Source organism: Quercus robur, chromosome 12 (genome assembly GCF_932294415.1).
Source record: "Quercus robur chromosome 12, dhQueRobu3.1, whole genome shotgun sequence".
NCBI classification, from domain to species: Eukaryota; Viridiplantae; Streptophyta; class Magnoliopsida; order Fagales; family Fagaceae; genus Quercus; species Quercus robur.
Genome location: NC_065545.1, coordinates 5,101,946 through 5,116,127, shown reverse-complemented (window position 1 = coordinate 5,116,127; position 14,182 = coordinate 5,101,946). Strand labels below are relative to the sequence as shown.

At 34.1% G+C, this 14,182-nt stretch overlaps 2 protein-coding genes and 2 long non-coding RNA genes across 7 annotated transcripts; 2 read left to right on the top strand and 2 right to left on the bottom strand.

Annotated features, from left to right (window-relative positions):
* Positions 1–246: 246 nt before the first annotated feature.
* Positions 247–4,059, bottom strand: LOC126709891 (MDIS1-interacting receptor like kinase 2-like). 3 transcript variants are annotated; one of them, XM_050410256.1, is made up of 3 exons: positions 1,186–4,059; positions 916–1,089; positions 247–814 (listed from the first exon to the last, which is right to left on the bottom strand). In XM_050410256.1, exons 1-3 carry the CDS (start codon positions 3,929–3,931, stop codon positions 690–692), a joined length of 3,045 nt encoding a protein of 1,014 aa, XP_050266213.1. In that variant the 5' UTR covers positions 3,932–4,059; the 3' UTR covers positions 247–689. The 3 variants fall into 3 exon arrangements, with proteins under 3 accessions (XP_050266213.1, XP_050266214.1, XP_050266212.1); XM_050410257.1 differs by having other exon boundaries at positions 247–793; XM_050410255.1 differs by having other exon boundaries at positions 247–1,089.
* A 4,769-nt stretch (positions 4,060–8,828) lies between these two features.
* Positions 8,829–10,038, top strand: LOC126709125 (uncharacterized). Its single transcript, XR_007649322.1, has 2 exons — positions 8,829–8,919; positions 9,701–10,038. It is a non-coding gene; the product is annotated as an uncharacterized LOC126709125 (long non-coding RNA).
* Positions 10,039–10,507: 469 nt separating this feature from the next.
* Positions 10,508–13,101, bottom strand: LOC126710023 (uncharacterized). 2 transcript variants are annotated; one of them, XR_007649556.1, is made up of 3 exons: positions 12,672–12,975; positions 11,949–12,035; positions 10,508–10,895 (listed from the first exon to the last, which is right to left on the bottom strand). It is a non-coding gene; the product is annotated as an uncharacterized LOC126710023 (long non-coding RNA). The 2 variants fall into 2 exon arrangements; XR_007649555.1 differs by lacking the exon at positions 10,508–10,895 and having other exon boundaries at positions 11,120–12,035; positions 12,672–13,101.
* Positions 13,102–13,177: 76 nt separating this feature from the next.
* LOC126709168 (basic leucine zipper 4-like) lies at positions 13,178–13,750 on the top strand. Its single transcript, XM_050409282.1, has one exon. It carries the CDS (start codon positions 13,229–13,231, stop codon positions 13,670–13,672), a length of 444 nt encoding a protein of 147 aa, XP_050265239.1. The 5' UTR covers positions 13,178–13,228; the 3' UTR covers positions 13,673–13,750.
* Positions 13,751–14,182: the final 432 nt, after the last annotated feature.

Sequence of the window (14,182 nt, the reverse complement as noted above, 5' to 3'; positions counted from 1 at the left end):
TGGTTTGGATAAGTGTTCTTAACTCACAATTATTAATAGGCTTAGTAAAATATAGGTTTATATTGTTCAAAGTTCATATCAAGCTTATTACTATGCCCATAAATTAGCCTAGGCTTGGTTTGTTGTCTATCAAACCCTATTATTTACAAGCCTGTTCATGAAGAAATTTATTTTTGCTTGGCCTCAACTCGTTTATTAAACAAGACTAAAACTAAGGATCAAGCTTGATTTATTTATAAACAAATAAATATAAATAGACATTTTATCGAGCAAAGCCCAAAATATATATGAATGGTTTGGTTCATTTATAGTTCTAGCTACAAAGTATGATCACCTTAATAAAAATATCTGAAAGGATATGGACTAATTTAAAACAAAATATAAAAGGTTGAAGAACAAATGTGTAATCAATAAAAAATTAAATTATCACCTAAGCAAGTTAGTGTTTGTGTATTGCTAATTGTATATTGATTTTTGTGGAGATATGTGGCTTCACCGCTGAGTATGCCTTACAAATTTGCACATTATACCTGTTTCATGAAACGCCATATACACCTCAGGTTTCAACTTTCAAGTAACATCAATCACATCAATTTTGGATTGTGTATGTTTCTTTTTCTTCATGGATCACTCTCCACATCAAAAACAAATGGAGATTGTGTCTGTACACAGAGAATCATTATGAGGTATCAAACTATTTGATGATGTCCGCAGGTGCATATGTTTGCAGCAGACATAGTAGCCTTATGATTTAGACCCTGACTAGTTCTCCAGATGTGACTGTTGTAGGAATCTGCACAATTGAGGATGATAACTGCCTAGAAATCATGAGCATGGTTGGCCTAAATTGTGGATTAGCATGTAAGCAAGCAATTGCAATAGTTAAAATCTTTATCAATTCATCTCGAACCTCACCCGTGGGAGGTTGAAGGCGTTGGTCCAATACATCCTTCAGCAATATGTTAGCCGATGGGGACAATGCAGAATAGATGAAATCACCAGGATGACTTCCTTTGATCACTTCAAGTGCTAAAACTCCAAAACTATAGATATCACATTTCTCGGTCACCTGCATAGTGTAAGCAAGCTCTGCCAAAATTTGGGAGAGTTGAGAGTCATCATTATTGATTTATTGATGCTTTCTTTACTCAATGTAAAATTCACAAAAGTGTAAATAATTTTTACCTGGCGCAACATATCCATATGTGCCTGCAAAGCTTGTCCAATTTGATGAGTCTTGCTTCAGAAGTTTAGCAGTGCCAAAATCAGAGACATGAGCTACATAATCAGAATCCAGCAAAACATTCTTGCTTGATATGTCTCTATGAACAATTGGCGGTGAGCAATCATGGTGCATGTATGCCAAGGCATGTGAAACCCCTTTAACAATATTCACCCTTCTACTCCAATCCAATTCTTTAGCTTCTTCTTCTTTGCTTAGGATTGTGGCCAAGCTGCCCTTCTCAAGGTATTCATACATCAACAACGAGTGTTGTGTGCTTGAACAAAAACCATATAGTTTCACAATGTTTCGGTGCCGAATTTCTGTTAGTGCCACTATCTCATTATGAAACTCCTTCTGATCTGTCAAATCACCGTCACACGATGAAGCATGGATTTTCTTTACAGCTATAATATCACCCGAAGGCAATTGTGCTTTGTAAACGCTTCCATATCCACCACTCCCAAGGCAATATACAGCATCAAAATTCCCAGTGGCTGCTAAAATTTCTTTATACATTTCTTTCCCATCAAAGGTTGATATGGGATACAAGTTTTCATTTTGTATATTTCGTGGCTTTCTCCCTTTCCTTATAAAACTTGTCAGTCCCATAAATGCAAATAGTAGTACAAATACTCCCAAAAGGGGAAATATGATCGTGAACACGAGATCATGAATTCTCTGTTTTTTGTCTTTGGTGATCAGTTGACAAGGTTGTAGTCCTTTCAACTCTCCACACAATCCCTTGTTCCCCTCCAATGCTTCAATTGGAGCATCTTGAAATGCTTTGATGTTGCGAATCTGACCCTGGAATTGATTGTATGCTATGTTGACATCCAACAAGCCATACAGTTTTTCAAAAGCTGTTAGAGAACCAGAGAAATTGTTATGAGATATATTCATGTTCAGCAAGCTTTGCAAGTTCATAAACTCCATTGGTATCTCTCCTGTGAGATGGTTATGACTCAAATCTAGCACGGACAACTGAACTAACTTTCCCACCTGAATTGGAACTCCTTGGCTGAACTCATTGTAGCTCAAATTCATATAAAATAGGCTTGAGAAGCTACCTACACTTCCTGGAATGGACTTGCTCAATTTGTTATTGGACAAGTCAACATAATCAAGGTTTGTCAAGGATCCAACCTCTGAAGGTATACCACCTGAAAGTTGATTGTTGCTCAGTATAAGCTTCACCAAAGAAGTCAACCTTCCCAATTCCTTAGGAATCTCCCCAACTAAATGATTTGAAGAAAGATCAAGAACGCTTAGTTTAGTTATGTTTCCTATCTCAGATGGTATGGTACCACTAATATTATTTCCCCCAAGTTCTAGATCTGTTAGTATTGAGCTCCTTCCCCAGTTAGGTGAAAGTTCACCATGAAGTTCATTGTTGGCAATGTTCATGTAATACAAGTTTGGATAGATGCCAAAAACTTCAGATATATTTCCAGTCAGTTGATTTCCATCTAGACGAACTCTACATAAAGTAGTGCAGTTTCTCAAGCTTTTGGGAATTGGACCTGTTAGATTATTACCATTTGCAGTAAAGTTTCGAAGCAATCCATTTTGGCAAATATTTTGAGGCAAATTACCTGTCAATTTGTTTCGGGCCACTCGAAACACAGTCAACTTCATGAGATTTTCCACCTCTTGAGGAATGGAACCAGAGATTAGGTTGTCACGAACATAAAAAATTTCTAATTGGCTCAAATTACCAATTGAACTTGGAAAAGAACCATTGAGTTGATTTACACTCAATTGAAGAAAAACAAGAGACTTCAAGCGTCCAATCTCTTGTGGAATGGCACCTGAAAGACTATTCTGGGAGAGATCAATATAGGTAAGATTTCCTAGTTCACATGATGATGTTGGGATAGAACCAAAAAGATTGTTTTTTTGAAGGCTTAGACATTTCAGTGATTTCAAATTCCCTATTTCCGTAGGGAGGGGACCAGCTAAACTATTGTTATTTATGTAAAGTTCAACCAGGTTGGTGAGATTTCCAAGTTCTAAAGGAATGGAACCAGATAGTAAATTTTGATCGAAACATAAGTAACCAAGATTGCTTAAATTACCCAAAGAAGGAGGTATGGGACCATCTAGATAATTGCTTTGCAAATCAAGCACATTAAGAGACCTTAGCTGACCTATTTCTTGAGGAATTGAGCCATCTAACTTATTCATACCCAAACGCAAGACCTTAAGGTTTGTTAGTAGGCCAATTTCTGGTGGGATTTTCCCAGAGAACTGATTCATGGACAGGTTCAAATAGATGAGATTGGAGAGGTTACTAATCTGAGGTGGAATGGTACCAAAGAGTGAGTTCTTACTAAGATCAACATATTCAAGATTAATAAATGAGGAAAATGAAAACTCATGCAGTGAACCCTTCAAGCTTGAATGAGTAAGATTTATTTGGATGACACTTCCAACAGGGTTGCAAGAAATACCAAACCAAGTACATGGTCTAGTGCTTGAATTGAGATTGGTAGAAGAATTGGTGGCATTATTAGGAAGCAAAGTCCATGAAGATAGCTGAGACTGATCTTCATTTTGGAGGCTGGCTTTCCATGTGACAAGAGCATCAGCTTCTTCATTGGACTTAGATGCGGAAGCAACAATTGATGATGAAACGAGCAGAACAATCAAAACAAAGGAAATGTGAGAGCATACCTTCTCAAAGGTTGATGACGATCCTATTCCCATAGTTTTGTGTTGGTGTAATTACTATAATGGATAATGATGATAGAGAGCTTCATTTGAGGTAGATAGTATTTCTCATTATTCCTTTCATATTCAAAAAAGAATAAAGATTCTAGCTTGAGAAACTTCATTGTCCATTCCCATCTTCTTGATTTTTATAAATTAAAGTAATTGATTGATGAAGTGGCTTTGAGATTACACTGTGGTCGGTTTGTTTTCGTCGCTTCTAGTAAGGCGATGACTTTTGACATTTTGTATTTTTTTGACTCGTTGTTCAAAGACTTGACATTTTAAGGTAGGAACGTACGAAACTAACAGGCACAGCCAAGGAAAACTTCATCCGGGAGTGATCAAGAGAGAATTTTCACTCTAGGTGTTCATATTTCAAACGCAAGAATCCCAAGGGATTTGAATTCTTGAAGTTGAAAATACTCTAGTAAGGCGATGACTTTTGACATTTTGTATTTTTTTGACTCGTTGTTCAAAGACTTGACATTTTAAGGTAGGAACGTACGAAACTAACAGGCACAGCCAAGGAAAACTTCATCCGGGAGTGATCAAGAAAGAATTTTCACTCTAGGTGTTCATATTTCAAACGCAAGAATCCCAAGGGATTTGAATTCTTGAAGTTGAAAATACTAATACATACCCTTTAAGCTCGTTTGGATAGCAGAATTGAGTTTGTAGATTTGGATTTAAGTGATTAAAATCCAAATTTCTTATTTGGATAATTTTAAAAGATCAAAGATTTGGATTTAACAGAATCCACCAACGATTTTAAATCTATAAAAACCTTAAATCTGAAATGATATCTAAAATCAGTACATTTAAAATTCAAATTCAAGTTTTCAAATGCAATCTTAAATTAGAAAGCTCATGGTGTCATACTATATATTTCAATTTGAAAAAGATACTTAGAAATTTAACAATGTTTGGTGCGGGAGATTTTGCCAACTTTACTTAGTGCAGAGTGCAGACAAGTATTCTTTTATTTTTCTCCCCTTTGTTGAATTTAATATATATATATATATATATATATGTTCACATAGAAGCCTACAAATTAGAACAAAGAAAATTAGACAGCATACTGATTTCAAGTCAAAGTATTCAGCCTGGTTCAGTTTAGGTAGACATCATTACACATATGAATATGAATCAAAATGAGAAATTTCTTCGTTCTCAGCTTCTCCATTGTTCAGTTGTTGACACACAAGAATCAAATCGAGAAATTTTATTCATTATCTTCTTCTCCGTGATTTTATTTTGACTTGTTTCATAGAGTTGTCACTTGTCATATACTAGTATTTTAATTTGGAAGCGATTACTAGAAATTGAATATCAATAATGTTTCACATCAAAGTCTCTACCACTCAATTATTCTTTTATTTTCTATTCTTTCTACACTCTGTCTCTTTCTGTTAAACATGCACTTTCTTTAAAAACGTGATGTTCACATAGAGTTGTCATATATTTTAATTTGGAAAACGATTACTGGAAATTGAATATCAAGAATGTTTCACATCAAATTCTCTACCACTCAGTTATTCTTTTATTTTTTATTCTTTCTACTCTTTTCCTGTTAAACATGTAATTTTATTTTATTTTTTAATTTTTTTTAAACGTGATGCTCACATATGTGTCACTTGTTTGAACTTTTAATATTGCACCTGAGATTTCCCTAGGGAGGAAAAAAAAAATTGAAATTGAGAAAATTTCATGCAAAGTCGTATAATATGGACACTTCAGGACAAAATGGTCTTATGCCCTTTTCACCCGAATTATATAGCCTTATGCCATTTTTCCCAAACTAATTAGGGAAATGCCCTTCTTTTGTAACTCGATTTTGAGAAAATCGAGTTTCAAAAGAGGGGCATTTTCCAAATTAGTTTGGGAAAGAGAGCATAAGGCTATATAATTTGGGTGAAAAGGGCATAAGGCAATTTTGTCCGAACACTTCAACTACCAATTTAAGTCAATGAATAAATTAGTGGATAACCTATACAATACAAAAGAAAGTTCAACATAGTCTAATTTTTTTTTTTTTTGGGTCTAAATATGATTATTACTATTTTTTAAAAGAAACAAACGCACACAAAAGAAAATATTTTTAAGCTTAAGTAGAAAATTTAACCTACTAGTACACAAAATAAAACCAAGAAATAGACGTTGAACCAATTGATTTAGGGACTAAGGTAGTGTATCTAATTTCCAAAAAATATATATTTATGAGTTGAGACCGAATTTTTTTTTTTTTTTTTGGTTGTTGTTGTTTTCAACGTAGAATGTCATATTCTCTTTTTCTTGATCCCTTTCTTATTCTCTTTTAAATTCTCATACTTGACCAAGCCCAATTGTCAATACAGGGGCCACTAATTTTGATCATCCTAGAATGTCAAATAATTTGTTTATCCCTCTAAGTGTGTGTGAGTGCTTATCTTTGTTTGTTTACACTACTTGTGCTTGTGAGGTTGTGATTGTGTATAGGGAGTGAATAATGAATATAGTATATGGACCTGTCACTTATTGAGATTTTTAAGATGTGATTGATCATCAATGCGTGATTGATCATCAATGCGTAATTGATTTAAAATAAGGCCAAAGATCTAAGAGTTATAAGATCCTTTAACTTAGATAGGTCAAATTGTATCTTGAACCCAAAACACAGATCTAAGAATTCGGTTATATGTGGGGAAAGCATCCTATGACATTTGTCAATGACGATACTGAAATTTGCTTATCCCTTCTAATGTTATGCAATGCAAGTTAAATAAAACACTTGACTCTATTTTAGAGGGGCACATGTCCCATAATATCGTACATGCATCAAGATTGTTGCATGAGGGACAATATCAATGGTTTTGATTTGATGAAATTAGGAAAATACATAAAGAAAATTTTGATTTTGAAAAAATAGGTTGGCAAAAAGTTAACTTTAGATGTATTCAAAATCAAAGTGTAACTTAATGCAACCACACTTAATTAGGGGAGGATGGAAGTTGAGGTTTCAAACTCCACATTGCCTTTAAATTTTTTTTTTTTTTAAATGTCACTCCCTTGAAATTGTCAAATCATGAATGGTTGGTTGGTTGGTTGGTTGTTGTGGTTTAGGACACACAACTTTTGAAGTAAAAAAAATAAATAAAAAAATAGCTTGACCATTTTTTCACAACCTAACCTAATCAGATAGGGCAATCCGATCCTGGCATAAAAACCATTTTATTTTTAGACTAAAGTGCAAACTATACCCCTAAAGTTTAATGGTGTTTAGATTTTACAACCTGAAATTTTAGAATTTGTAGAGTACCCCCCTTAAGTTTTATTTTGTTTGCATTAGCAACCTCTTCATCCATATTTTTCGTTAAGTGCCACATAAGCTAACCACACATGTTTAGTTTATCCAACAAAATGATGTCATGTCCTTTTTAATTATTTAATTTTTTTAGGCTACAAAAATCATTTTATTTTAACTTATAAGTCTCATATATTTAAAAGCCATTTCTACTTCTACTAACTATGTAAAAAGAGTGAATGGTCTTAGGAATAGAGTTTTTGGTTTAGTCAAGTAGTGAGCCAATACGCACCGTTTAGTAGCAATTTCTTTATTATCAAAATACACTATTTAAACAGTAATATATATTCATAGTTTTCTTTTATTTACATGCACACAAACTAATTGATGCAAAACCTGAATGTTTTCTTCTCAAAGTTGTATTTAGAGGTTGCCTTAATTGCTTCTGTTATGAATAATTTGCTTTGTTTGTAGACCATTAAGTTAGTAAACCAAAAGAAGATTGAGTTACCATGGCTTTTGATTAGAATTGTGGTGTGTCTTTATGTTAGAATCTCTTTCCCTTTCCCTCATGTGTCTTTGTTTCTCTAAAAAAAAAAAAGAAAAAAAAAAAGAGGGATGGAAGGGATAGAATTAATTCAAGGGTGGAAGGGTCCCTGTCCTGTATTCACATGACAAAGGGAGCTAACCATTGAAACTCAAGAAGAAATAGATAAAGATAGGGAAAAAACCAGTTGTTGCTATAGGATGACATATGACCTGCATAATCATGTTTTACATGCCATATTACTGCTGCAGCATAGCATTAATTGGGTAATTCCACTTTAAAAAAAAAAATCATTTTTTTTCTGTGATCTGTGCATGATTTAAAATGGTTGTTATTAACGTCATTATTTATCTCCTAAGACGGGTATTACACTCTTCCTAATTCAAAAAATTCCACCTCATTTGTTTACAACCTGTTTCATAAATGTACGATCTGCTTCTTTTGATGTTCCTAGAACAAAAGGTCTATCTGATTTGTATGTCTGTAATTGAACCTGCTAGAAACATATAATGCTTTTGTAACGGGTTATATTTATGGAATACAATTGAAATGGGATTCCTATTGTTCTATTTCCCATTTAAGTTATTCACTTATATTTCAGTGAGTAATGCTTACTATACATTTTAACACAGGTCTTCACATGTGATTCTTTGATAAACCATTCATCTATAATTTAGTTCTATATATAGCTGCATTTCCAATATTCTTTTTTGGTTAGTGTGCATTTAGGGGTGTTTCTAAAATTTTCCATTGCTTCGCGTGATAATCAAATTTCCAGTATTTATTTGTATTGCACATTTTGCGCATCCATGTTCAGCGTTTTTGGTTTTTTTTTTTTTTTCCCTCAGCTCAGTGCCTCTTGCACTGTTTATGGGACATCAACAGTGGAAACTGGCCAATAAACAGTACCCACATGTGAACGGTAAATTTTTTAATAATTTTTTTATTGTTTTCAGTTTTCAATTAAATAAACTGTATCCAAATGGATTTTAAATAGTAAAAAAAAATTATTAGACAAAACTCCCTCACTCCCATAATGCTTTTGTTTTTACGTGGACCCACATTTGCAGGGATGGATGTGATGCTTTTTTTTTGTTGTTTTTGCTGAAGGAATTGATTTTGATAAATAGCTTCTTCCTAAGAGTGTCCTCTAAGGTATTCAATCTATCTTTTTGTCCTTTTCTTAGTTTAAGTCTTTGGTTGAGTTATTATGAAAAATTATGATGTTTTATTAATTGGTGTAAAGCTCACTTGAGTGTGTGTTTGTTTATGGCTGAGGAACAGCAGGTGGCTGGCAGCCATTTTTTTTTTTTTTATGACTTTATGATGGTTAATGTTATGTTGCTCATTCAATATTTTTTTTTTTCATAATTAGGTTCGACTAGTCATGGATTTTTCAAAAAATGCTTTTGTTGCAATTGGGGACAATGATAAAAGGGAAAATTTTGAAAATGTAACTTTGGGTGAATGTGATGAATTTAAAATTGGAATGCAAGTGAGGTTTGAAGAAGAAGCATATAACTCTTTTAAATTGTATGCTTTAAAAAGGGGATTTAGCATTTGAAAAGCGGTTAAACGAGAGTATAATGGTGTTATTAGGCAACGAGAATTTGTGTGTTCAAACAAGGTTCTAAAGTATCATAATTTAGATGTAAGAATGGGTTGTTGTGTTAGGATCTGGTTTGATGTAAAAAAATGATATTTGGAGTGTTTCACACTTTAATGACACACAATTATGAATTTGCAACTCCGGAAGAAAGATGTAACTTGAGACCGAGAAGGAAGGTGCTACCTGCTCATGGGAATATAATTAGCATAATGGTTAGCTCAAGTATAAAAGCATTAAAGTCTTACTTTTTATCAAAAGAACTTGGTGGTGCAAATAATATTGGGTTCTAATTTCTTTCCCCCTAATATTGTTCTCTCTTTTTTGTAGGGCACTGCAAAAATTCTGGACGAAAAGCTCTTTTGGATAGTATTTTGGACATTATACTGCACAGCTAATGGACAACATTTTTGGACAGCATTTTCAACATTATTGCACAGTGCAGGAACATCTTAGATAGTATTTTTGACTTGCCAATTTTTTAGATAGCATAACTGAAAATTTGGACAAGTGATTGCATAGCCAAACACTAATTATTGTTGTCATTTTGGAAAACTTTTGTAACTAATGAAGTTACTCAAACATGATAGATTTTGTGTATGTTTGAGTAGACTAATTATATGCAGATGTTGAAAGTTTTTAATGCAATAGTACATTTTATTCTTTTATATTAGTTTCAAATTGGTGGTGGAATTGCAATGCAAGATTGTTGCAGGTGCTATATTGTTCAGTGCTATATTGGGATGAATGATAGCACTCATGAAGAGTTCCAGTTAAGGGGATGATATAGTGAATGACAATATTTTCGTGCGAGAATATTTCTTTTTTTATTTTATTTTGATGATGTGCGAGAATATTTTTTTATTTTGATGATATAGTGAATGGCAGGTGCTAGACCCCTTTTTTTTCTTTTTCTTTTTTCTTTTTTTTTTCTTCAGGGGAGAATTGTACAATGCTACAAGCTGCTCATTTTTTATTCAAGTCTTACAATAGTTGAGTTCACAAGTGAGAATGATTGCCCCATTATCATCAAGCCAAGGAAAAAATGAATTAAAACTATTCATTTCTACTTTTTTTTTTTTTTTTAAACAATGTCTGTGTGTTCTCTTTTTTCTTTCTTAAAGTTGCAAAAAGATATATTGGACATGTGACCAAATCACCCATTATATATATAATTTTTTTTTTTTTTTTTTTACAATAAACCAATCTTTATTAAAAATAACAAAATTGAAATTGTACAACCTAGAGCATCCTTCATGATCACATATATCATACGATCAAGTAAGGCCACAATTTACAAAACCATTCCGATTGTTAACAAAGCCCCACTTAGCAAGCTCATGAGCTACTTGATTTACATCTCTCCTAACTCAAATGAAACTTGGTCAATCTCATTTGCTAAGTCCAGCACATCTTCAAGTATAGTCCTTAGGCTATTGCTTAGGTGTGGTTGCTCCAGTACTGCTATATGCTACTGAAATTTATTTTCTATGACAGCCATTATAAACAAGCAATCTTAGATGATCTGCAAAACCAATTCAAGGTTGGTTAGTTGGTCGCTTTACTCTAATACTAAAGCAAATTAAAGTAAAATTTAATGGAAAAGACACACGCACAAACAATAGACAATATTGAATCTAGTTACTAGTTAACAGATTTTTGCTTTGAAAATATCAAATTTTTAATTTCAAACAAAGTAACCAAATTAAAGTTCAAGACTTCATATATTTAAAAAAAAAAAAAAAAAGTTTTTAAGAATAACCACAATAGAAAGCTACTCTTCATTTGTTAATGCATTCCAATGTTGCTCACAAGCAACTAGAGACCACCCCTTAAGGACATAGCATATACAAAAAGGATCCTATCAAAATGTATAATTAGCAAGAGCACATCTAATTTGATTATTTCCCAACATTCAATGAATCCATTCTAATGATTGTGGTACAAAGTTACACGAAAACATAAAAATTATTGACAGACTATTGCTTCAATCGTATCATCACCAAGGCATGTGCACAAAGTAAGAATCAAAATGCTAAATCAAGTAATCATGCATGAGTTCCTATAAATTGATAAAAGCAATAAAGTGCAACAGCTGGACAAAAACAAGAAATCAAGCCGTTCAAAATAGTTCAAAACACACCTAGCAGCAGTAAAACATCAATACAACTATAGCATCTATAAAACTTACAACACCAAAACAACTACAAAGGTCTACAACTTACCAAAAAAAAAAAAAAAAAAAAAAAAACCTAAGGTCTATACAAAAGGAGCCCAGGTCTGATAGATAACCACAAAGAGTACAATAGACCAACACCTTTCTGTGTTAGTATACAAAGTGTAATGAGTCTTACCATTTGGACCAACAAAGGCAGACTTCCCTCTTTAAGAATAATCACGCCAAAGGCACATAGTCATGGTAGCAAATAAAAAAATTTCAAACCTTTTTCATGTCCCTTCTTGTGTTCATTATATAAATTTCAATCCATACACTGATCAACAGAAACTATGTATTTGACATGAGGACAACAGATACAATTATATATGTATAAATGGAAACCAAAGAAGTGCAACAGACCTGAAGAGAAGGCTGAGTGAATCTCGTAGAGGTCTAACGTTAGAGATAGGGTGTTCGAGAGGCAGCTCACACAATATGATTTAGTAACTGAAATAAGCAACATACTAAATAAAATCAGCAAGGTTCTATAACAGAAACTAGTGCCATAATGCAAACTAAAAGAAATAGGGTATATAAAGCCAATGATAAACATGACTGATGCTGATATAATCCAAAGGTATCTAATGAAATATACCAAATTCCTCTTTATTTATTGATAAGGCAATGTAGACTCTGTGCAAGTAACAAAGTACACTGCTAACAATATATACACATTACCTGCAAGGAACTATCAATATTAATCTAGGCAGCTCAATCCCAAGTAAGTTTATAGACATTGATAATAAAATAGGGATACAAACTAAACCAAAATACCAAATCACATCAGACCTGTCTCTTCACTAAACAAAACACCCATATCTTACACCATAACACCAAACCCCATCAGACCCATCTCTTTCCTAAACAAAAACACTAAAATCTCACACCATAACATATCTTACAAGGGTCTATCTTTCAATTGAGTCTTGGTTATAAAAAGTAGGCCCCTTGTAAGGTAAGATTATGCAGCCAAATCAATCATCATAAAAAGATTGACCCTTGTAATTTCGAGAAGAAAAAAAAAACATAAAAATAAGATGTGAAAAATACAGAAAATAAACAGAAAAAGAGAGAGAAGAAAACCTTCTTGCGACTTTTGGTGTTGGAAGTGGGGAAAAAGCCTCCGTCGTCGGGGTTGGAAGCAATGAGAAGGAGATACGATTTTGGGGTTTTCCGAAGAGACAAAGGTCGGTCTCGTTGGAATTGGTGACGTTTGGCAGCGTAGCTCCGGCGGCGATGCTAAGTAGTGGCTATGGAGCTTTGGAGTTGAGAGAAAGAAAGAACGAGAGAGCAGATGGAGGTGCGGTGAGAGAGAGCAACAGGGATGGAGAGAGACTTTTGATTTTGCTGAAGGGGAAAAAGGTGTTTAGGCAGGGTTTGAAAATTTTCAAGTGCATATTTGTCTTTTTAGGTGTATAAGGTTTGATATGCTGACATGTTATTTTTAAACAAGTGTCATTTTCTTATTGAACTTAGAAACACCAATTAAATGCTGATGTGGAGTTTCTGAAACATCATAAACATTCTCCTTCCGCTCGGTCCTTAAATACCCACCCCCTCCACTTCGTTCCTTCCCTTTTCCCCTTCCTTCTTCTCTCTGGTTCACTCTTTTAGCCTGTGCTCTGTTTTCTTCAAAAATCATGTCAATGTTTTTCTCCCAAGAACCGGTCCAATTCCAATGCCCAGTTCCCGAAGAAACCGGGTTCACGCCAGATGAACTCCAAGAAATCTTGTCCCTCTTAGAGTCAGGAGGAGACTCTGTCTCCCTCAGCCCAAACTCCGGTTCAGAGGGCTCGAGCCGGGCAGTTTACAATGACAATGAGAGAAGGCTGAGGCGCATGATATCGAACCGGGAGTCGGCCAGGCGGTCCAGGTGGCGAAAGAAGAAGCACGTAGAGAACCTCTCGAGCCAAATGAACCAGTTGGAGTTGGAGAACCAGGAATTGAAGAAGTGGTTAGGCTCGGCTTTACGACAGTGCCACGTTGTATGGGGCGAAAATGAGCGCTTAAGATTCGAATCTGTAGCTCTACAGGCTAGACTTTCGAATCTATATCGGATTTTATTTACCATGCAAGCACAGTAAAGCTAAGCTTCCAAATCGTAAAGTAACTTGTATTAAAACTCTTTATGACCTAAATAAAAAGCTCTAAATTTGCACAAACTTAGGGCTCTCTAGCTAGATTTTCTGTCTCTCTCTATCTATCTCTTTCCCAAAGCATAGGAATCAAAGCTGGTTGGTACATTTGGCAGCTCACCCATGAAAACATTAGCTCTTTCTTTTGAGGGGAAAAAAAAAAAAGAAAAGGTGTAGTGGTTGTAAGAAATCATCACGTGGTTGGACGATGTAAAGATTTGATGGGTCTGCTTTTGTTTTTTTCTTTTTTGAATAAGGTATTTTTAAATGTTTTGCTAGTGATGAAGTCAGGGCCACCAATTATATGTTGGGCGCTCCATGCAAATCAGCAATATATATATATATATATATATATAATTTTCTGGGACAGTAAAGGTAAATCGGTGCGATCTTTGTTTCTTCATCATTAATCGCCATGGACACATCATATATAGACTGTGTCATTAGTAAAGTTGAATA